Source organism: Mustela putorius, unplaced genomic scaffold (genome assembly GCF_011764305.1).
Source record: "Mustela putorius furo isolate JIRA1106 unplaced genomic scaffold, ASM1176430v1.1 tig00004068_pilon_pilon_pilon, whole genome shotgun sequence".
NCBI lineage: Eukaryota > Metazoa > Chordata > Mammalia > Carnivora > Mustelidae > Mustela > Mustela putorius.
In genome coordinates, this window is record NW_025422199.1 from 527,001 (window position 1) to 550,875 (window position 23,875).

Here is a 23,875-nt window from a genome sequence, read left to right on the forward strand (position 1 = left end):
ATTTTGGTGAGAATTTTCGCATCTGTGTTCATCAAGGATATTGGTCTGTAATTCTCTTTTTTGATGGGGTCTTTGTCTGGTTTTGGGATCAAGGTGATGCTAGCCTCATAAAATGAGTTTGGAAGTTTTCCTTCCATTTCTATTTTTTGGAACAGTTTCAGGAGAATAGGAATTAACTCTTCTTTAAATGTTTGGTAGAATTTCCCCTGGGAAGCCATCTGGCCTGGGCTTTTGTTCATTTGGAGATTTTTGATGACTCTTTCAATCTCCTTACTGGTTATGGGTCTGTTCAGGTTTTCTATTTCTTCCTGGTTCAGTTGTGGTGGTTTATATGTCTCTAGGAATGCATCCATCTCTTCCAGATTGTCAAATTTGTTGTTGTAGAGTTCCTCATAATATGTTCTTAAAATTGTTTGTATTTCTTTGTTGGTGGTTGTGATCTCTCCTCTTTCATTCATGATTTTATTTATTTGGGTCCTTTCTCTTTTCTTTTTGATAAGTCTGGCCAGGGGTTTTTCAATCTTATTAATTCTTTAAAAAAACCAGCTCCTAGTTTCATTGATTTGTTTTGTTTGTTTGTTTGTTTGTTTTGTTTTTAGTTCATTGATTTCTGCTCTGATCTTTATTTTTTCTCTTCTCCCACTGGGTTTAGTTTTTGTTGTTGTTGTTGTTGTTGTTGTTCTTTCTCCAACTCCTTTAGGTATAGGGTTAGGTTGTGTATTTGAGACCTTTCTTATTTCTTGAGAAAGGCTTGTATTGCTATGTATTTTCCTCTCAGGACTGCTTTTGCTGTGTCCCACAGATTTTGAACCGTTGTGTTTTCATTATCATTTGTTTCCATGATTTTTTTCAATTCTTCTTTAATTTCCCTGTTGACCCATTCATTCTTTAGAAGGATGCTGTTTAGTCTCCATGTTTTTGGGTTCTTTTCGAACTTCCTTTTGTGGTTGAGTTCTAGCTTTAGAGCATTGTGGTCTGAAAATATGCAGGGAATGATCCCAATCTTTTGATACCGGTTGAGTCCTCATTTAGGACCGAGGATGTGATCTATTCTGGAGAATGTTCCATGTGCACTAGAGAAGAATGTGTATCCTGTTGCTTTGGGATGAAATGTTCTGAATATATCTGTGATGTCCATCTGGTCCAGTGTGTCATTTAAGGCCTTTATTTCCTTGCTGATCTTTTGCTTGGATGATCTGTCCATTTCAGTGAGGGGAGTGTTAAAGTCCCCTACTATTATTGTATATTGTCAAAATTCTTATATTTTGTTATTAATTGGTTTATATAGTTGGCTGCTCCTATGTTAGGGGCATAGATATTTAAAATTGTTAGATCTTCTTGTTGGGCAGACCCTTTGAGTATGATATAGTGTCCTTCCTCATCTCTTATTATAGTCTTTGGCTTAAAATGTAATTGATCTGATATAAGAAGTGCCAACCCAGCTTTCTTTTGATATCCATTAGCATGGTAAATTTTTTTCCATCCCTTTACCTTAAATCTGGAGGTGTCTTTGGATCTAAAATGAGTTTCTTGTAGGCAGCATATTGATGGATTTTGTTTTTTTTATCCATTTTGATACCCTGTATCTTTTGATTGGGGCATTTAGCCCATTTACATTCAGGGTAACTATTGAGAGATATGAATTTAGTGCCATTGTATTGCCTGTAAGGTGACTGTTACTGTATATTGTCTCTGTTCCTTTCTGGTCTACTACTTTTAGGGTGCCTCTTTGCTTAGAGGATCCCTTCCAATATTTCCTGTAGGGCTGGTTTGGTGTTTGCAAATCCTTTCAGGTTTTGTTTGTCCTGGAAGCTTTTTTTTTTTTTTAATTTTTTACTTTTTATAAACATATATTTTTATCCCCAGGGGTACAGGTCTGTGAATCGCCAGGTTTACACACTTCACAGCACTCACCAAAGCACATACCCTCCCCAATGTCCATAACCCCACCCCCTTCTCCCAACCCCCCTCCCCCCAGCAACCCTCAGTTTGTTTTGTGAGATTAAGAGTCACTTATGGTTTGTCTCCCTCCCAATCCCATCTTGTTTCATTGATTCTTCTCCTACCCACTTAAGCCCCCATGTTGCAGAGAAAGACAACTATCATATGATCTCCCTGATATGAGGAAGTGGTGTCCTGGAAGCTTTTTATCTCTCACTCTGTTTTCAATGATAGCCTAGCAGAATCTAGTATTCTTGGCTGCATGTTTTTCTCATTTAGTGCTCTGAATATATCATGCCAGTTATTTCTGGCCTGCCAGGTCTCCGTGGGTAAGTCCACTGCCAATCTAATATTTTTACCATTGTATGTTACAGACTTCTTGTCCCGGGCTGCTTTTGGTATTTTCTCTTTGTCACTAAGACTTGTAAATTTTACTATTAGATGATGGGGTGTGGACCTTTTCTTACTGATTTTGAGGGGGGTTCTCTGTGCCTCCTGGGTTTTGATGCTTGTTCCCTTTGCCATATTAGGGAAATTCTCTACAATAATTCTCTCCTATATACTTTCTGCTCCCCTCTCTCTTTATTCTTCTTCTGGAATCCCAATTATTCTAAAGTTGTTTCCTCTTATGATATCTCTTATCTCCTGAATTCTCCCCTCGTGGTCCAGTAGTTGTTTGTCTCTTTTGCTCAGCTTCTTTATTCTCTATCATTTGGTCTTTTTTATCACAGATTCTCTCTTTTGCCTCATTTATCCTAGCAGTAAGAGCCTCCATTTTTTATTGTACCTCATTAATAGCTTTTTTTATTTCAACTTGGTTAGGTTTTAGTTCTTTTATTTCTCCAGAAAGGGCTTTTATTTCTCCTGACAGCATTTCTCTAATATCTTCCATGCCTTTTTCAAGCCTGGCTAGAACTTTGAGAATCGTCATTCTGAAGTCTAGATCTGACATATTACCCATGTCTGTATTGGTTAGGTCCCTAGCCTCTTGTTCTTTTTTTTTTTTTTTTTTTTTTGTGGTGAGTTTTTCTGCCTTGTCGTTTTGTCCAGATAAGAATATATGAAGGAGCAAATAACGTACTAAGAGGGTGGCAAAGACCCCAGGAAAATGTGCTTTAACCAAATCAGAAGAGACCCCGACTCGTGGGGGGAGAAGAGGGGAAAAAAGAAGTTCAGAAAAAAAAATTTAAAAAAGAAAACAAATAAAAAATATAAAAAAGAAAATATTTTAAACTGGTGACTAAAACAGGGTTACCCACTTAATTTCGGGAGTATTTTGGTCTCTTAGAAGAAACTACCTCCCAAAATTTTAAAGAATGAAAAACGTATATAAAGGTAAACACAATGAAGGGATGGAATATGACTATAAAGATGAAAAAAATATTTTTTTAATTTCTTAAAAAAGGAGTTGATAGGGTAAGTTGGTTGGGAAAACAAAGAAAAAGAAGGTGGAGAGAATTTGCTTAGGCTGGAGACTAGAAGAAGCCTGGTGTGAGATTTAGGGTGTATTTTGATCTATTAGAAGAAATTGTACCCCAGATTTTTTAGAGGAAAAATCCCTATGTGTATACAAAAAATAAAGTTAGATACAATGAAGGATAAAATCTGACTATAATAATGAAGGTTCAAAAAAGATTTTTTTTTAAGTGAAAGGTATTGTTAAGATAAACTAGTTAAAAATCGTTAGAAGAGGAAAGGGTAATAGTTTAAAAAAATATCAGAAGAAAAAAAAATTAAATTAAAAAAATTAATTAACTTTGCAAGACTAAAGAATCATGGGGAGAAAGCCATGAATTCCATGCTTTGCTTTCTCCTCCTCTGGAATTCCACTGTTCTCCTTGGTAAGTGAACTTGATCTTGGCTGGATTTCTTGATCTTCTGGGGGAGGGGCCTGTTGTAGTGATTCTCAAGTGCCTTTACCCAAGGCAGAATTGCACCTCCCTTACCTGGGGCCATGCTAAGTAATCCGCTCGGGTTCGCTTTTGGGAGCTTTTGTTCCCTGAACACTTTCCGTGGAGTTCCAGAGGATGGGAATGAAAATGGCGGCCTCCCAATCTCTGGCCCCCACTCCTCAGTGTGCCGTCAGAGAAGAGCGCTCAATCACTCCTGTCTTCCCAGCCTTCAGCTGCGCTCCAAGCTCACCCAGCCTGCAACCAAGCCTCTCTGTCTCTGGCACACAGCTCTGCCTGGAGTCTCCAGACCACTCAGATCCCTGAGCTCTTCCAGGGGGGGTCTCCCCGGATCTTGTGGGGACCCCACTCACAGAGCAGTGACCTTTCCACGGGTTATGGTTGAAAGTGACCCTGAGCTGAGAGCTCACTCCTCAGCTCTGTCTCTGTATCCAGCTTCCCTGCTCTAATACCTGCGAGCTCTGTAACAGTCAGACACCCCTGATCCTTCTGTGACCCCACGGGACCTGAGGCCACACTCTCCCCTCGTGGGCTTTACCCCGGTTTAGCCTCTGGAGCGGTGTCCCTCAGTGGAGCAGACTTTCAAATGTTCTGATTTTGTGCTCCGTTGCTCTGCCTCTTGCTGGGAGCCGGCCGCTCTCCCTGCAGTCTATCTTCCCGTCGCTTTGGATTCACTTCTCCACTGGTACTACCTTTCAGAAAATGGTCGATTTTCTGTATCTAGAATTGTTGCTCTTCTTCTCTTCGATCTCCTGTTGGATTTGTAGGTGTTTGGAATGGTTTCATAAGCTATCTAGCTCATCTCTTGCTACCTGATGTCATCTCAGCCTGCTACTTCTCTGCTATCTTGACTCCTCCCCCTCAGCAAACATTTTTTGCACATCCATTCTGCCATGCATCATGCTAGAGTCAGAGAAACGTGAAAAATTGCAAATTAACATTAACAAGTATCAACCAAGCCAACCAAAAATCTCACATCCTTAGGAAATTAAATGTTCTCTTCTCTGTGAGGCCTTCTCTGATTCTCCCAGGTGAATTTAGTCACTCTTTTTAAAGAGCACCCAAAACAACCTGTTCAACTTGTAAAGTCACATCCCTCTCATTGCATTTGTCTTTCAGTGAGCCTGCCTCTTTCCCACACTTGACTTCTTTAGGAGCTCCTTTAGGTCAGTTTTTCTTTCATAGTAGTCAGGATATGACTGGTACAATTTGCCTTTGGAGGATTTTTGTGGAGGTTTTTTGGTTTGGCGCTTTTTTTCCCCATGACCTGGTTGATGCATTCAGTCAGTGCCCTAATAAATATTTACTGATACCTACTCTATGCCATGTACTATGTTAGATAGTGTATAATAAATATGAATAAGAAACAAGACAATAGACAAGGCCAAACAGACAAGGTCCTAGATCTCATGAGATCTCACATGGCCACTTGAAAGAAATATGTTTTCTTTGTACAAAATCAACCAAGCATTTGAACCTTATTTATTGTATTGCTCAAATCTTCTGTGATTTTAAATGTATTTCAGGTGTATTTTACATGTTAAAGCTTAATAATGGTAGTATGCTAAAGTCTCCCACTATAATTGCATTTCTGTTCATTTTCTTCTATTTTTGCTTCACATTTTGCCAACAAAATCAGATGGAAAGATTAAAAATAAAAGAATGGGCAAAGGTAAATCAATGAAGTATAAATCAAAAGAAAGAAACGGTATTAGTTAATAAAATAGTTCCCAAGACAAAAAAACACTGACAAAGGAGAGTATTTTATATTGAGAGAAGATAAAAGCTCTGAATTGTGTACTGTATAATATAGCATCAAAAAGTGTAAAATAAGGGTGCTTGCATGGCTCAATCAGTTAAGCATCTGCCTTAGGCTCAAGTCACTATCCCAGGGTCCTGGGATCAAGCCCCATGCTGGGCTCCCTGCTCAGCAGGGAGTGTGCTTCTCCCTCTTCCTCTGCTCCTCCCTGACCTTGTTCTCACTCTCTCATAAATGAATAAAATATTTTTTTAAAAAATGTAAAATAGATTATAAGATATAAATACATTTTCTAAAGGGAGAACATGTGGACAGGGAAGAGGGTAGAAATCGTTCTTTATTTGTGGCCCAGGAGGATACCTCCTGGAAAGCCCAGTCATTTAGAACTTTGTTTGTAAAGAAGCAACAGAACTTGTCAGCATGTCCTGTAGTCCCAGAAATACCCTTGAGTTCAGGGAAATGACAGTTGCGCTTGAAGAAAGAGTAGTGGCAGGAGGATTCTCTGGGCTGTTGTGATCATTCTGGGTGAGGAAACAGCAGGTTAGAGATTCAAAGGCGGGGTGCCTGGCTGCAGAGCCCAGGCTCTTTTCAGGGTACCATACTGCCTCCTAGTAGTAGTAATGGGATCAGAGTCCCCAGGAATTCATTCCATGAGCCACTCAGAAGAGACCAGCCTTTGCTTTAAATGCCAGCTTTCTCACACAGCTGCAATAAATGTGAATCATCATTGTCTTGTGGGTCTTCAGGAAGCTATGGACAAAGACATAGATGTATTTTTTTTTCGTTTTTCTCTTCCTCTTTCTGCATTTTCTGTGCTTAGAACATTAAAACATACTCAGTTCATGAAGTTCAGGTCAAATACTCATCAATGAGTACTTACTTCTTTTAATTAGTGAATTTCGTGTCTTGGGGAATGGCCCCATCATCTAGCCATCTGCCCAAGCCAGAATTCTAGGTATCTTAGACTCCTCTTTTTTCTTTACCCCCTTTCCATAACATGCATGACCAAATCCTATGGATTTATCTCATTAGTAGCTCTTATGTTCGTCCCCTGGTCCTCTCCATCCCTGGGCCAGTGCTTTTGTTCATAACTCTTCGGCCATATGTTGCTATAGTTGCCTCACAACTAGTACCCATGCCTCTTGTCTCTTGCCCTATGAGTCAGTCACTATCACTGTCCTGCTGATAATCCTTAAGTGTCTTCTTACATTTTCAGAACCAAGGCCCAAATTCCTTAATTTTGTTTTTTGAGACACTAAATGATCCCGCCTTTTTTTTTTTTTTTTTTAGTTTTACTGAGAAAAAATTGATACACATCACTGTATAAGTTTAAGGAGTACAAGCATGATGGTTTCATTTACATGTATTGTGAAATGATTACCACAATAGGTTTAGTTCATATCCATCATCTCCTATAGATACAAAGAAAAAGAAAAAATTTCTCTTGCTGATGAGAGTTCTTAGGAGCTACTGTCTTAACTTTCCTATATACCACACAACAGTGTTAACTATAGTCATTATGTACCTTATCTCTAGTACTCATTTATCTTATGACTGGAAGTTTGTACCTTCTGACCACCTTCCCTCAACCCGTCCTTCCCCCGTCCTTCCCCCAGCATCCCCTCACCTTTGGTCACCACAACTCTGATCTTTTTTTCTAGGAGTTCAGTTTTTTTAAGATTTCACATATAAGTGAAATCATATACTATTTGTCTTTCTCTGTCTGACTTATTTCACTTAGCATAATACCTTCAAGTTTCCTCCATATTATTGCTAATGGTAGGATTTCTTCATTTTTTATGGTCGAATAATATTCTGTTATATTTGCATATATTACCACAACTACTTTATCCACTCATCCATCAGTGGTCACCTAGTTAATTTCCATGTCTGGCTATTATAAATAATGCTGCAGTGAACATGGGGGTTGCAGATTTCTTTTTGAGCTAGTGTTTTCATTTCTTCTGGACATATTCCCAGAGGTGGGATTGCTCAATTATATGGTAGTTCTATTCTTAATTATTTGAGGAACCTCCATACTGGTTTCCATAGTCTGGCCTACTTTCTAATCCTGCCTTCTGTCACTGCAAACCTGCTAAGCTCCAGCATTATGGAACCTGCTGTATCATTCTGAACTCTACAACTATGTGCCTTCACATGTACTATTTGCTCAACCTAGGACATCCTTTCTCCCCATTTTGTTTTACTTATTTCCACAGGCCCTTTGAAACCCAGCTCCTACTGACTTTTTTTCAGGATTCCCTCTCTCACTTTTCCAGACTCGCTGTCTTCTGTGCTTGTGTAGCACCCTGGGCATTCTTCTATCTTGGTACTTAACACTCTCCTGTCATTGTTGATGAATGTGCCTATCTCCTCTACCACTCAGACTGCAAGCAACCAGAGGCAGAGATGCTTTTACTTTATTCTTTTGGAATTGCCAGAACCTAGTCTAGAGTCTGGTCCATGATAGGTTCTTAGCTTAGTAAAAATGTTTATGAAATGAGTAAATGAGCTTTTGTGGCTCAATAATGATGCTTTTATTTTCTAGGTACATGGTTCAGTGGCCTGGTGGCCGAATCCTGCATCGCCATGAGCTTGACACTTTCCTTGCTCAGGCAGTATCTACCCAGCTTTATGAACCTGATCAGCTTCAAGAACTCAAGGTGATTTGATCTTCCCTCACTTAAATTCTTTCCTCTATGAGCTCACAGCTTTCCTTTTGGTCTTTCCTCATCAGCTTTGGGTGTTCTTTTTTGTCTTTAATTTTTAATTTTTTTCATAATTTGACAGGCCAAAAAAAAGGTATCTCAAGGTGGTGTCTTTTTAAAGTTTTAAAGTTGATGTCTTTTGGGGGGAGCGGGTAATGAGTGTCTTTCAATCTCCTGGAATGTCATGGATTGAAGCTACTAGTGAACTCAGATGTCTGTAATTAAAAGCCAACATGTTCAACTTTAACTAGAATAATAAACACAATGGGGACAAGAGTAAATGTAACCAATAACAATAAGTTTTTAATAGTAGTTTTTCGTCTGTGGTGGTTTCAGATTGAAAAACTGGATGCCCGAGGGATCCAGCTTGCTGCCCTCTTCATGAGTGGGGTCGACACAGCTCTGTTTGCTAATGATGCCTGTGGCCAGCCAGTCCCATGGGAGCACTGCTGTCCCTGGATTTACTTCGATGGCAAGCTGTTCCAGAGCAAGTTAATTAAAGCGGGCCGAGAGCGAGTATCCTTGATTGAGCTCTGTGATGGCCAGGTACCAGCAAGTTAGGCAGCTGCTAAGGGCTATCTCTGATCTGCCGTGGGGATAAATTGGCAGAGGGTGGAAGGGAGCACAGACATTAGAGGGGGAGGTAGGAAAAGTGGGAGAATATATCTGCCATTAACCGCACTTGGTCAAGGATCAGCCCAAAGGCTCAGAGTCTGATATGTACATGCTCTAAAATCATATGTTGGAAAGTATTTTTTATGAACTTCAAATTTTCATATTTTCTTACTGAATATTTCTTGCCCATAGAATACTCAGATACACTATATGCCTTTCCTGAAATTCTTAGAATTTCATTTCCCTTATTTGCAAAATACAAAAAAACCCTGTTATATACTTTTGCAAGTGATATCTTTTTAAAATTTTTATTTTTTTAATTTCTTTTCAGTGTCCCAGAACTCATTGTTTATGCACCACACCCAGTGCTCCATGCAATACGTGCCCTCCATAATACACACCACCAGGCTCACCCAACCTCCCAACCCCAACTCCTACAAAACCCTCAGATTGTTTTTCAGAGTCAACAGTCTCTCATGGTTCATCTCCCCCTCCAATTTCCCCAAACTCCCTCTTTTGTAAAGGAACTATGTTTGGAACTAGAAGAGGGTGGTAAAGTAGATGACAGAGTAGAAGCAGGGGATTTTTTACAGTGAAACCTTAAGAAAGATGAGGAAAGGCACCCTTACTTCTTTATCCATTTGGGCGGAATGAGCTTAGGGACTAGAACAGGAGTCATCAAACTACCTCAAAATGCAAAACTTGGAATTTTTATTCCAGTCAAGTTTTATTGGAACACAGCCACATTCATTCATTTATGTATTGTCTACAACTGCTTTCCCCCGACAATAGCTGAGTTGTATAGTTGTGACAGAGACAGTTTGGCCTGCAAATCCTATCTGGCCCTTTTCAGAACTGGTTTGCTGACCTCTGGCCTCGAGGCATGGACTAATCCTAGACAGAGGTCATGGTCTCTGATCCTGGGTATGGAGGAAAAGGTTATAAAGCTTGGCATATGTCAGGTTTTATTCTCTCATTCATCTAATTAGACCCACTTATTTCCCCCTTAAAAAATAACCTAGCATATTTCTGGTTGTGTAGTAGACCATCAGTAAATACTTATGGTTATATTTGTCTTTCTTGACCTAGTCACTGTGCCTTAATAAGCCCTTGGCCAGAGCTAATATCATTTGGTGTCATGTAAAAAGTGCCAGGCAGGTTTTCCTGGGTATGGCTCCTTGAGCCATTTAGCCCAGGCCTCAGTTCTCTTAATGGCAATGGATTTGTGAAACTTTAACTAGAATGCCCAGTACTATACCTGAAACATAGAACTTAAAAAATGGCAGCTTTAGGGGTGTCTGTGTGGCACAGTTGGTTTAATCCGACTCTTGGCTTTGGTTCAGGTCGTGATCTCCGGGTTGTGAGATCAAGCCCTCATCCGGCTCCACACTCAGTGTGGAGTTGGCATGGGTTTCTCTCTGTCTCCCTCTGCCCCACCCCCCCACCCCATCTCTCTCTAAAATAAATAAATAAATCTTTTTAAAAAACGGCGGTTGCTATTATTAATTCTGTTCTTCCTTTGAAGGCTGACCTGGCAACCAAAGTGGAAAAGATGAGACAGAGTATCCTTGAAGGAGTCAACATGAACCATCCACCACCTTCTGCTCTACTTCCATCACCTACTTTTGTGCCTCCCATGGTGCCCTCTCTCTACCCTGTTTCACTTTATTCCCGAGCCATGGGCTCAATGCCTCCCCCCGCTCAAGGACGGAGCCGGGGATTTGCGGGTCAGTACCTAAAAATGAGGTATTTGTCATCCTCAGTCTGTTTCATAGTAGTCTATCTAGTAATTATTGCCAGATACTGAATCAGCAGGGGTTTTTTTATATATGTATTATCTAATTTACCTTCTGTGCTGTGCTGTGGTAGTTTGAAGAGGAGTTTATTGACAGAGGTGTGGCCTAGATGTAGCCTAGGAAGTCCACTGACTTCCCAGACCATGCTCCATAGAGGTAGTTGGTCCCTGAGGATTTGACTATCACCAACTAAATTCACAAAGTAGCTGATGTAGAAACCAGGAGGTACTTTATTACTTCTGAGAACTATATCTCAAGTGAACTGGATCACCATAGTTGCCAGTTAGCTCACTCATTCCCCATAGGCAGATGTACATAGGAGCTTCCAGAAAGACCAAATGGGAGGTAAGAGTAAATGACCAGTGTCCACAGACAACCATACCTGATATACCCATTTTGGCTCTGGGGGTAGATGACATATTTCCAGAAGCATAGAGAGAAATAAATTGTAGTCCGTGCCCGCCAGGGGATTGCAGTTTAGTAGGGAAAACAAATAGACACACATATACCCAGACATACCTAAGTATAAATTATGGTGACACCTGAGATGTGGCTTAGTGATGAATAGACAGTCAGGCTTAGGTAGCTCAGATAGTGACCCTAATAATTCAAACAACCTTGGCAAAGCACAATATTTTAATAGGGACATTTTGACATGAAATATCAAGGTTCTGTGATCAGGTGGGAGTGTCATTGCTGTGGTTGGAAATGTTTGTTGTCTATTGCTCATCATTTAAAAAAAATAAAGCTGGAAGTTGAAGTTTGTCTTCAATTTAGGCTCATAAATTTCAGTATGCATATTTAGTTCAAGGCTCTACTTAGATGAGCAGTGTGAATGTCTGCTCTGTTCAATCAGCTAATGAACAAGTGTTATAAACCAGGGAGCTGACCATTCATTCATTCTATTCCTTGAAACTGACTTTAGAGATCGTTGCTCTCATTTTTTGTGCATTGATTTTACTGTGTCTCAGAAGATAGCCTTAATTAAGGTTAAGTTCTCAGGAGGTCCTTTACATTGTCCCAGCTCCCAGTGATGCGTGGTCTCCAGTTACTGGTGGTTCATGAGGAGCCTCTTGCCTCCTGAAAGGCCACAATAAGATCCCCCAAATGCAAGTCACTTGAAGTTAATTTTTATTCTGTTCTAGCCTCATTACTTTGTCATCTTCTTAAGTTCCCAGCCCAATCTTTGAGCCTGTCACATTTTATCGAGAATAAGGAGACTCACCTGTGTAAGCTCCACTAGGGTAGAGATTTCCTTCTGTTTTGTTCACCAGATGTTTTCTCACCTGGGAGAGGCCCTGGCACTTCCTGGGCCCTTAACACCTACTTGTTGCATGAATGAAATTTCTTAAAGTCCCTCTTATGCATCTTAAAATGTCGCTGTCCCCTTCTCTTCTTCCTTCCTCTTTCAGAAAATGAAGACCCACTTATTTCCCAAGTTTGTGGGCCTGTGCCCTTGGCCCCATCTCTTCTTTTTTTTTTTAATTTATAGATGATCTTACTTTATTTTTTTATTTATTTTTTAAAAATGTTTTTGCATTTATTGATTTTTTTTTAGATTTTCAGCATAACAATATTCATTATTTTTTCACCACACCCAGTGCTCCATGCATTCCGTACCCTTTATAATACCCACCACCTGGTTCCCCCAACCTCCCACCCCCCGCCACTTCAAACCCCTCAGATTGTTTTTCAGAGTCCATAATCTCTCATGGCTCACCTCCCCTTCCAATTTCTCCCAACTCCCTTCTCTCTAACTCCCCATGTCCTCCATGCTATTTGTTATGCTCCACAAATAAGTGAAACCATATGATAATTGACTCTCTCTGCTTGACTTATTTCACTCAGCATAATCTCTTCCAGTCCCGTCCATGTTGCTACAAAAGTTGGGTATTCGTCCTTTCTGATGGAGCATAATACTCCATAATGTATATGGACCACATCTTCCTTATCCATTCGTCCGTTGAAGGGCATCTTGGTTCTTTCCACAGTTTGGCGATCATGGCCATTGCTGCTATAAACATTGGGGTACCCAAAGTAATGAGGCTAGTATAGAATAAAAATTAACTTCAAGTGACCTAAAATCATACTCAAAGCAAACAGGATCTGCCTGGATTCAGATGGAACCAGCGAACCATGGAGAAATTCTAAGGACACTGACCCTCCCATACACTTAAGTCAGTACATTGTATCCTTCAGTCTTACAATTTTATTTGTCAATTTTGCCTCAATAAAGCTGAAAAAGAAAGAATTAATAAATAAATAAATAAAATGCCAAAAAAAAAAAAAAGGCAAGTCTTTCTAGCCTTCTTAGGACTAGCTAGTACCCTAGTTCCTTAGACTCCCACTGTCATATGAATGAAGCACTCTTTACTGCTGACCTGCTAAGTGAGCGAAGGATTATTAACATTCATGTTTTTTCCATAAACTAAAATTAAAATTATTCTGTGAAGGCTTCCTTTTGTGCCAGATTACAAAGCTCTATTGTGCTGGTGAGCTCATATGTATATACAGCGTTGGAATTTCCTGTTTTAAGGAGATATGCTATCTTGCCTTAAATTAGTTCTGGTTTTCAGCTGTTGCTATTCTTGCTTATTAATTATAAATTGCTTTCAGTTTAGTTTCATTATTTTCCATTTAGTTTGGTTGTTTGGCTAAGCCTCCACTGTGTCATGGTATGTATTTGAATCAGAAGTTGTTGGGGTTCACTTTATATTAAGTAACTAGAATTTGAATAAACTTAAAAGAAAAAGAAAAATCATTTGGCCCAAATGAATAAACAAATAAAAATCAGAATCAGACCCTTAATTAGAGAACAAACTGATGGTTGCCACAGGGGAGGGAGGTGGGGGGCTAGACAGAATGGGTGAAAGGGAGTGGGAGGTACAGGCTTCCAATTATGGAATGAATAAGTCACAGGGATGAAAAGCACAGCGTATCTAGTCAATGGTATTGTAATAGCATTGTATGCCAACAGATGGTAGCTGCCCTTGCGGTGAGTAGAGTGTGACTCCATAGTTTTCAAATCCCTGTGTTGTACACCTAAAACTAATCTAACATTGTGTGTCAACTAAAATTTAATAAAGAGAAAAAAGAAAGGAAAATTAAAGTGGTTTTGGCATATAATTTTCTATTAACTAGATTTTAGGACATTCATTCTTTCAACAAATATTGCATGCCTACTCTGTGCCCGCCAGGCTCTGTAGCTGAAAAATGTGTCGTCCACACCCAGCTTGCCAAAGTGGATGTCCTACAGATCTTCAACCCCCCTCCCTAAATTCACTTCCACCATGAACCTTTGTTGTTATCACAGAGTCTTTTTTTTTTTTTAAAGATTTTACTTATCTATTTGACAGAGAAAGAGACAGCGAGAGAGAGAACACAAGCAGGAGGAATGGGAGAGGCAGAAGAGAAGCAGACTCCCCACTGAGCAGGGAGCCCGATGCAGGGCTCTATCCCAGGACCCTGGGATCATGACCTGAGCAGACGCTTAACCAACTGAGCCACCCAGGCGCCCCCAGAGTCTTTATCATAGAGAATTGGAAATAAGCAGAGTAGGGGGCACTGTAGGATCTTTTGTTCTACCTCTTATCCTACCTTGCATTTAGCATTCATTACTGCCCTTCTTCCTGTCTTTCCAGGTCTCCATCCAATCCCACCCCAAGGAGGAAAACTGGAGATCGCTGGGATGGTTGTGGGCCAGTGGGCTGGTAGTAGGTCCTCCAGGGGCCGAGGCTCTTTTGGCATGCAAGTTGTTTCTGTCGGTGGGCCAGGAAAAGGGTATGTATTCCAGTAGGTTGATATGAGCTAATGTCAATCAAGGTGCCATTGGGAAAATGCCCAACTACTGAATACTTCTATTAAGGTAAGAGGTATTAACTAACTTTCTATTTTTAAAGCCAGTTTTCAGTTTAGTTCAGCAAACACACACTATATTCCCAGCCTCAATGAAAAAGTTTTTACTCTAGAGGAGGACATGGGACACAGAACAATTTAGTATAATACAGAAATAAGAGAGATAAAGGTTTACAGTGGTAACACAGAGGAAGGGCACCTAACTTAAGGGAGTCAAACTTCCTAGAGGAGGTGAGTAGTTAACTAAGTGAAAATGTGGGTATGGACTCTGTGTATTCCTCAGGATCACTTTCCCCCTCACTTTCTACAGGCATGGAAAAGAACAGACTGGTAGAGGATCCAAAGGACATAAAAAAGGAAACAAACAAGTAAGCCCTGTTTTGAGATTATTTAGCTTCTGTTTGATACCTCCTCTTTTCACCTAACTTGCAAAAGATCAGATCAGGCATGGAAAACTGTGTTTTCAGGGCTTCTCCCAGCATTTGAGTTCATTCTTTTGCTCTAGTGAGGATCTAGTGAGGGTTAGCCTGCCCAGGCTGTTTACGCAATGCTGCAGAGTGTCATTCTTTCCTCTGAATGAGACCACAGGAGAGAAACCAGGTCCTGTGTCCTGAACACCTGTACCTACCATAGTATGTGCTACATGCAGCCACAAAAGGGCCAGAGTGAAGTTAACAGTGGGATTTCCAGGTGCTCGGGCTTTCTGAGTAGAGATGCTTAGAAAATTGGACTTCAGCCTTTGCTGAATATGAGAAGGAAGGAGATGTTGCCGTTTTGTTTATTCTTAATGGCTCAAAATGGTCTTAAACTTTCCTCTAAGGTACACCTTGAATTATCTCACAGTTTCCACTGGTCTTCATTAGACATGCCCCTCTCCCCAGACATGAAGAACCTAATCTTTATTGAACCAGAATCTTGTATTGGACTCAGCCTGCTGGGCTCCTCCTAGTATAGCAGCTATCATTTCTTTCTTCCTTCCTTTTTCTTTCTTTCTTTTCTTTCATTTATTTAGAGAGTACTCATGAGCAGGGTGGGGGTGAGGCCAAGGGAGAGGAGAGGGAGAGAGAGATTCTTAAGCAGGTTCCATGTCCAACACGGAGCCCATTGCAGGGCTTGACCTCACAACCCTGAGATCATGACCTAAGCTGAAATCAAGAGTCTGTCACTTAACCGACTGAGCCTCGCAGGCGCCCTAGGAGCTATTGTTTTCTTGAATGCCCCCTTTCTACCAAGCCCTCTACTAGACATTTTACATGCAGTTTCTAATCCTCCCAAGGGTCACTGATGAGACCATATTGCAAAGCAGCTTTGACATAGGTTCTCAGTCCCGAATTAGCTCTCCTGTATACAGCCAGCCCTCACTGCATCCAGTTAATCCCCATTGTCTAATGCTTTCTCAAAGATACGTATTTGCTTTAATGTTATTTTGAGCTAAAAATGGAACTGGGTGTGGTGAAAAAATAATGAATACTGTTTTTCTGAAAATAAATAAATTGAAAAAATTTTTTAAAAATGGAGCTAGAATGGTAAGTCCTCCACACAAGTCAGAGAGCAAGAACTTTGAGATTTTTCTAGAGCTTCTCAACTTTTTCCAGAAGCTGTTCAGTAAGATATAAGGGATTATACCTAGAAGGAAAACTGGTCATTCAGATAGGCTCCCATAAGGTAATACAGCCTTGACTAACTAACCATGATTCAGGGTCTGATCATTAGGTATACAGTCTGAAAAACCTAATTTTTTTTTTTTTGGTACAGTAAGAGTAGATCTCTCTCTCTCTCTCTCAGGGGTTGACTCACATTAATTAAGATCACAGAAATAGCTATGTGGATATGACCGAAAGAGTGGCACTGGGGAGAAGGGAGGGAGTGAAAGATACTGAAAGATCTGTGAAAGATCTTGTGAAAGGTATGAATTTACAGCACTTTGTCTCAATCAAGTACTTTCTGCAGTAAGTATTGTCATATATTGTACAGTTACTCTTTTCTGGTCACTCTTATAATAAAAACTTGTGAGGTGTTTATTATTCTCCATTTGATACTGAGGCTCAGAGGGATGAAACATCTTGCCCCAAATTATCCATCAAGTCAATATCAGCGCTGCCCTTCCAGCCTGAGCTGATTCCAAAGCCTGTTACTGTCCTGATTCCCCTGCAGTATAACAGCTCTGATTGGTAGAGACAAGATTCAGACTTAGGTCTGGCTGACGCTAGTGCATATGCTCTTAACCATTTCTACCAGAGCTTGCTTTCTTTAAGTGTAAGCTGCAAGGGAAACCATGGTATTGGAAGTTTGCTAGGAGACTTGGAATCAAACAATAGTATTAGCTAGAATTTACTGAGTTTGTACAGTGTGCCAGGCACAACAAGTTCTAAGTGCTTTACATAGAGTGTCTCATTGAATCCTTATAGGAATTTAAAAAACAGATACTATTATTATATTTTACAGTTGAAGAAACTAAGGGAAGAAGTAGGGATGGTAGATGATCTTAAGTTTCTCTTTGTGAAGATTACTAGGGATACTGTTACCTACTCCAGAGGTAGCCTGGCCAAGGAAATTCTCATGTTAACTTTGTTTTTAACTGAGGCATGGTTCCTGCACAGAGCTGCTGCTGAGGGCCATGATGACTCTCCTTTTTCTATTCAGCCACCCTTTCTTCAGAGTATGAGATCATTGTCCAGCTTATTTAATCTGCTTACATTATAGTCCTATGTTCTTTATTTTTCTCAAGTCTTTTTAAATTTTTTTTAGTGATCTCTGTACCCAACATGGGGCTTGAATTCACAACCCCAAAATCAAGAGTCACATGCTCCACCAACTGAGCCAGCCAGCTGCCCCTATAGTCCTGTCCTCTTGAGATTATTCTTAGGCCACTGGAGTATTGTGTATTTTCAGATTATTAAGTCACTTACTGGTAATGTTTTGATATCTTTGTTAACTCCCTCAGGTGGCTAATTTCATCCATTGTGCAGATTTTTACTTGTTTCATCTTTTTTTCCAGGTTCTTGAACAACATTTTATAGTAGTATAGTAGTATCTTTTTAGAAAAAGATACCGTAGAGCTTTATAAATGACAGCTGTGTCATTATTGCGTGGTTGTCATGGCCATTGAATTTCGGTCAAATCCATCTATTGTCACCCTAAGTTCTCAGGACAGTCATCGGGGTGTACTATTAGGTGGTAACAAGCTTTGAAGAACTGAAGCAGCTTCTGGAGGCAGCTTAGGAACATGTTTGGGAAGTGTCAGCCAGTGTGGGTAATTACCAATTCCACTGACTCCATCTTTGACAGGGCACTTCTTTTTCTTTTCTTTTTCCCATGGGGGAATTATTTTATTTTCTTGGATGTTAACCTTAAATACTTTTATATCAGCAGACATTATTATTATCTCTAATATTGTCAAATGTCAGGTGTGTCAGGTATCAAAGGCAATCTCTTGGGCTCTGCTGCCTTGACAACAAATCATGGTCTTGGGAGTCCTTGCAGAGCTGAATGCTTGGCTTCCAAGAATTTTTTTTTATAATTTTAAAAAATTTTTTATTAGCATGTAATGTATTATTGGCCCCAGGGATACAGGTTGTGAATCACCAGGTTTACACTTCACAGCACTCATCATAGCACATACCTCCCCCCAATGTCCATAACCCAACCACCTTCTCCCTATCCCGCTCCCCCGGCAACCCTCAGTTTGTTTTGTGAGATTAAGAGTCTCTTCTTATGGTTTGACAGGGCACTTCTGATGGAGTTTCTAAATCGCTGGAGCCTCATCAGGGTCGGTCCCACTCACAGGTAAATGGAAACAGTGGCACATCAGTCAAAGAAGAGAAGAGTGATCATCACCTTCCAGCTTCATCCCAGTGTGCCTTACCCAGAGACAACAACATGTGTAATAATGGTAACCGCTACTTCCCTGCGAAGAATGGGGAGAAGAGCCGCTTGCGAGAGCAAAAGCTAGGAACTGTGGCACAGCAGAAGGAAGGGTAACGAGCAGAAGATGGCTTCAGCAGATCAGGAAGAGAGGAAAACCTATACTTTTCTGATTGTAGGCCCAAGTTAGAGGAGGACATGAATGCTTACCCTAGATTTACCCAGGATTTCTTGAGATGTCCTATTGTATTCATCTTTTTCCATTCCCTGTCTTTTTCTGGACCTCCAGACTTAGTGGTCAGCTTCTGGGGAAGCTCTGGCCAGAGATGAATGGCCGCAGCACTAGCTCCTATTCTCAAATTGAATATGAAGTGCCAATATTCTCTTTGCCTCCCCTGGGAGTGTAGTAAGGCAGTGTCTGTCAGAAATCTGGTGTCATCACGTAAGGCCCTATAGAAAAGTTCCAGCCTTGGTTTTCTGCGTCTTCGTCATGTTACTCATTTACAAAACCCATGGATGGTAGGGGTAGGGACTGCCATCTGTGGCCTCCTAACTTGTATTTTCCTCTGTGAAGTAGTGGGACCTTGGTATATAATCTGTACCCTCCTCTCACTCTTTCTCCCCATTCACCTAACCCAGGATTTTGTACCACCGCCTCTAACTCTGGCCTGACAATCAGATAGGTAAATGTTTTCAGGGAAGTGAAATAGTATTGGTTATTTTATTTTATTTTTTATTTTATACACTTAAAAAAAAAAACTACCAATGGCCTTTGTACTGGGGGATTCTAGTGAGTCGGAAAAGTACTGGGCAGATTTTTCCTGCCTCTGAACTAATGCATTGTTTGTAAAATAGAAGATGTGGCGCAGTTCACCCACTCCTTGCTGCCCACACCCTAAAAGGGTGGGAATCAATGTATTAAAACTGAGTACGAAAGGGAACTGAAAAGACAGTGCATGCATGTGTGTGTGTGTGTGTGTGTGTGTGTGTGTGTGTGTGTGTATGGATGGGTGTGTGGATGGATGTATATATGAATGGGTGTATCTATATGCATACACATACCCTTTATATAAAAGAGACAGATCTATTTATCTATACATATTTTATATATATAAATATATGTGTGTGTGTGTACACACATGCACACATACATTACATACATGGTGATGTATCAGAGGATTTACTGAATTTCCCAGAAATGCTTCCACTGCTAGGGAGTGGTGGGTTTTAAAAGACCACACTTAAAAATCCTTACTGAGTCACAGCCCATCAGTTACGAGAAGATGGGCTTCTCTAAAGCAGACAAAAAGTACTTTCCAGAGATTGCCTGCTCAGAACAACAAATAGTTGGGTTGTCACAAGTTTAATCTTGAACAGAGCCCTCACATCCTATAGAGTGAGTGCAGGGAGGTTGGAATGGCATGGGGGAAGATTCGGGCCTTTCCTTTGGCCAGAATAGCCACGTTCAGAGAGAGAAAGGTGATGGGAGGTAATTACCAGGGCTTGCAGCCAATTTGGAGGAAACCTCATCTGGAACTCCTGGGTCAAACTGGCCTCAGGCTAGAATTGATTGCCATGAATCCTTGAAGAAGAGAAGACTAGCATTGGAAAGATGGGTAGGGAAGTGTGAGGAGATCGACACTTTTATTTTACATGCCTAGATTGTTTTATTTGTTCATTGATGTTTTGACTACTGGATCTTTTCATTTGCTTTGCAAGGAAGACTTCAGAGGACTCTGGCCCAGGTCTTTAGGGGCATTCTGGAAAGCTCCCAGCCCCTGAGGAGGCCAGAATCTGTCCAGGACAAAAAAAGTTGTTCTTCCTTGCGGAAGATACTCTCGAGACAACCTTGCATTTCCAATTTCCCTCCTCATCAGCTTTGGTATGAGGGAAGGGAGCATGGCTTACAACAGATTAGCATTGTGTCTTCATTCAGGAACTGAGGCTTCCAGCCTTACACATCTCCTTTTGGGCTTTGTGATATTCTTGCCCAAGAAGTACCATTTCTACAGGAATTCAACTGACTAGACTTCTAGCAGGGTTTCTCTCTCTTTTTGAAAAACCCCATGCACGTTAACCCACAGTAGGTCCTTGGTGATTTTTTTCCCAGACAACCGGCAAGGCTGTTTGCTCACTGCCCACTTATAATGAGTGCATCATACGAGACCAGAAACAGTCTCAGACTGTTTAATCCTAGTCTGGCCCAGTTTAAAAGAACCCACAGCTTGTAGGGGGAGGGAGCCCTAGAATTCCTCTCCCCCTGCCCAGATACTTCTTACATAAACCAAAGCAAGATGACAAGAGTACACACCTAGCAAGATATAACCAGGAACAAACAAAGTGTACAGAGACCTCCTCTTTGGAATTTGCTCCCTTAATTTGGGCCCTCTTCTTCTCGTGGACCTGCCCAGCCTTTCACAAAAGTCTTGAAGGGTAGGATGATTGTGTCCAGCAAAATCGGAATTTGGTAATGAGCTTAGGTGGCTTGGAAGTTTCTGGAGCCACAGATGGAGGAATCCTCAAAACTCTAAAAATGAGTAGAATTACTGAGCTGAGTTAAATTAAGTATGTAGGCACCATTTTCTAATAGGAAGTACTTGGAGTTCTATGGAAAGGTATTTTCTTCGGGTGCTGTTTCTGTGCATCTTGAATCTATTTGACACAATCAAGTAACAGTATTGTTAAATCTCACAGCCTTAAGAAAATTTCTTATTTTGTAGGCATTCACTGGTGAGAAGTAAAATTGCTGCTTTGACAGGGATGATTTCAGTTTGCCAAAAGGCTTGCTTCTCTCCCTTACACATCTCTGCTTTCTCCTAGCCTGGCCCAGGGTAAAGTAAGTGGCTCACTTCCAACCTTGATTTTTATTTGGACTTCAGGGTTTGGAAGGTTATAAGAAAGAACCAAAAGGGGCCACATTCCTGAATTTAAATTTTCTGCCAAAATACGCAGCTTAAAAGCCAGAAAAGCTCAGGTTCATTACTGAAAGATGAACTTGTTCTTATCTGAGGACAAATTGGGGAAGGTGGGTCTGTTCTTTGCTGCGAGTACCACTTGGAGAGACTGTCATCCTCTACTTGAGGTTCCATTTCTAACTATGATGTGTGTGGCTTCTCTTGAACAAAGTCATACGGTACCCCCAGAGATGACGACCCCTTGACCTTGTAGGGACACAGGCAAAAGCACCCTGGTTGTATATAGCCACTGATTCCCAAGGACCTGCAGTTCTTGATTTCTGCTGGTATGTCTTGGGGTCAGCCTATAACTCCCATCCTTATTCAGTGGCCCAACAAACTTTTGCTCACTTGCATCATTTTCATTCTGAGCCAGGAGGACTTTGGGTAGACTTTAAAGCCCAAGAAATGGCACTGGCACTGCCAGTGACATTTGATTTTAGTCTCCATCTTGATTTTCTGGCATTATTGATTGGCCAAGTCACATTAGCTTCTTTTGATCACAGAGAAAAACAGCCAGACAAGGCATTACAAGGCATTAGGAAGGGTGGTTAAGGTGGGGTTGGGGGGTGGGGGGAGGAATGCTTATGTAGGGTAGGGAGAATGTGGAAGTAACTGTTTGGTTATAGTGATCCAGTCCGTTGGAACCTTGGCTCAGTGGGCATGTCAGTGATACCCTTTCAGTCTCTAAGACCCCCTCTCCTTTGAAATGACAATACAAGTAGACCACAGTTTAAAGTAGCTAGTAGAATTCTACTAAGGTTTAATCGTTATACTTGTTCACTTCCTGTTGCATATTTCCTAAATATGCTTGGGGTTTTGGGGCAGGGGATAAGTTTTCACTGTTCCATGGTATGTCACTCTATATTTTCTCCCTCTCGTGACTTTGGCATCTTTAATTTGACTTTCTATTCTCTTTCCCTTGGCTTTATTGCAGTAGTCTGCTGGGGCAGGTAGAGCTCAGTGCACTTATTCCCTTATTATTGCTGATTACCTTCAATATTGTCAAAGGTTGTTTTGATGTTCTCAAAAGATAACTTCATTTTTTTTCTTTTTTTTACAAAATCATCTTTTCCAAGTTAAAAGCAAAATAAAATACCCCCTGTGCTATGGTGCCCATTTCAGCTTTTGACATTGCCGTTGTACTTTTATAGCTCTTTTTTGTCTGTGTTGGTAGTAACTAATGACTAGTGAATTTTCATGTAAATGAAGCAAATTAAATATTTCCGATTAATCTCTCATAACCCTGCCAAATCTGATGATTTCATTTTAGTTACTTCCCCCCAAGACACTTCCCCTCCTTTTATTTTATTCTATTCTCTTCTATTTTTAGAATAACATACTAGGTTAAAGAAACTTTAACTGCAAAGAGTCAATGATTTTTAGTGCTCCCTAATAAATGATGTTATTGACAAAGTAAATTCTTTCATTGTTTTTTCCTGTGTTAATATCTCTTCTCCTGTGCTCTTAGTGGATGGATAATACGTATTTCTCTTTCCCACTCCCAGATTCCAAATTCCCTGCCTTTTTGGCCCACAAAAGCTCCATAGTCTATTAATGTAAGTTTGAATGGATGCTTCTTAGGGAAAACTGCAGGAATTTCTGGAAGTGTTTCAGAAAGGAATGAAAATGTCTCAGGAGTTGTTCTGTGATGGAAATTGGTCTGTTGTTCTGTTAATGCTGATGGAAAGAAACTTACAGTGCTTAATAAAAGTCTATTCTTTTAGTAAAAAAATGTGAAATAATTTGGGGTGTGTGAAGTTTAATTTCTTCTCCCATTCCTGGATCCCTTTCTGCAAGTGGGGGTTATCTCAATTCAGAAAATGTTGCCCAGAGATTTAGGAGCCTCTTTGTAGGTGAATATCAGGGCAAGAGAAACACGACAAGAATCATCAAAAGGAATGGTATATTTAGCTTCCTACTGAACTTTTTTATGTGGATGTTCTAAAGGCACTTTTGACTTGACATTTCCCAGACTGAAGCTGTCTTCTCTTCTGAAGCCTCCTCCTCTCTGTGAGCACCACCACCTTCCACTCAGTGGTTGAAATCACAAACCAACCCGGGAGTTCTCCTAGACTCAGGGCTTTCCCTCATTTCTGAAATCCAGCTCGTGACAAGATCTGTTGATAATACTCAGACAGCCTTCTGTTTCTCATATCTATCTCCTTTTTGTCTGAGCTGCTGTGGTTTAGCTCAGGCCTCTTTATGGCTCACCTGGACTATTGTAGTTGCTCCCCTGTCTTATGCCTAACTGGGAAATTATAAGCAACATTTCATGTTTAAGCATTATGTACCTTTGCCCAATGAAAAGGCCAGTAGCTTTTTTTTTCAGGTTCTTAAAGAAGGCTATGACTCAAGAGACATTAAGAACCACTGCTTTAATCCACTATGTATATCAGCTTCCAGAGTAATCTCTCCTAACATGCTGTACCCCCAATTTCATGGTCCCTTCATAATCAGGTCCCTGACCACT

At 40.6% G+C, this 23,875-nt stretch overlaps 1 protein-coding gene across 3 annotated transcripts in view; it reads left to right on the forward strand.

Moving 5' to 3' along the window:
• Positions 1–23,137, forward strand: part of FAM120C (family with sequence similarity 120C) — a 125,471-nt gene extending 102,334 nt beyond the window's left edge. Inside the window, exons 11-16 of one of the 3 annotated variants that reach the window (XM_004780587.3) lie at positions 8,159–8,273; positions 8,655–8,864; positions 10,459–10,660; positions 14,371–14,509; positions 14,895–14,952; positions 18,311–23,137. In XM_004780587.3, the coding sequence (XP_004780644.1) occupies positions 8,159–8,273; positions 8,655–8,864; positions 10,459–10,660; positions 14,371–14,509; positions 14,895–14,952; positions 18,311–18,565 (979 nt within the window). In that variant the 3' untranslated portion in view covers positions 18,566–23,137. The remainder of the gene's footprint in view (positions 1–8,158; positions 8,274–8,654; positions 8,865–10,458; positions 10,661–14,370; positions 14,510–14,894; positions 14,953–18,310) is intronic. The other 2 variants (XM_045072778.1, XM_045072779.1) reach the window with 2 other exon arrangements.
• Positions 23,138–23,875: the final 738 nt, after the last annotated feature.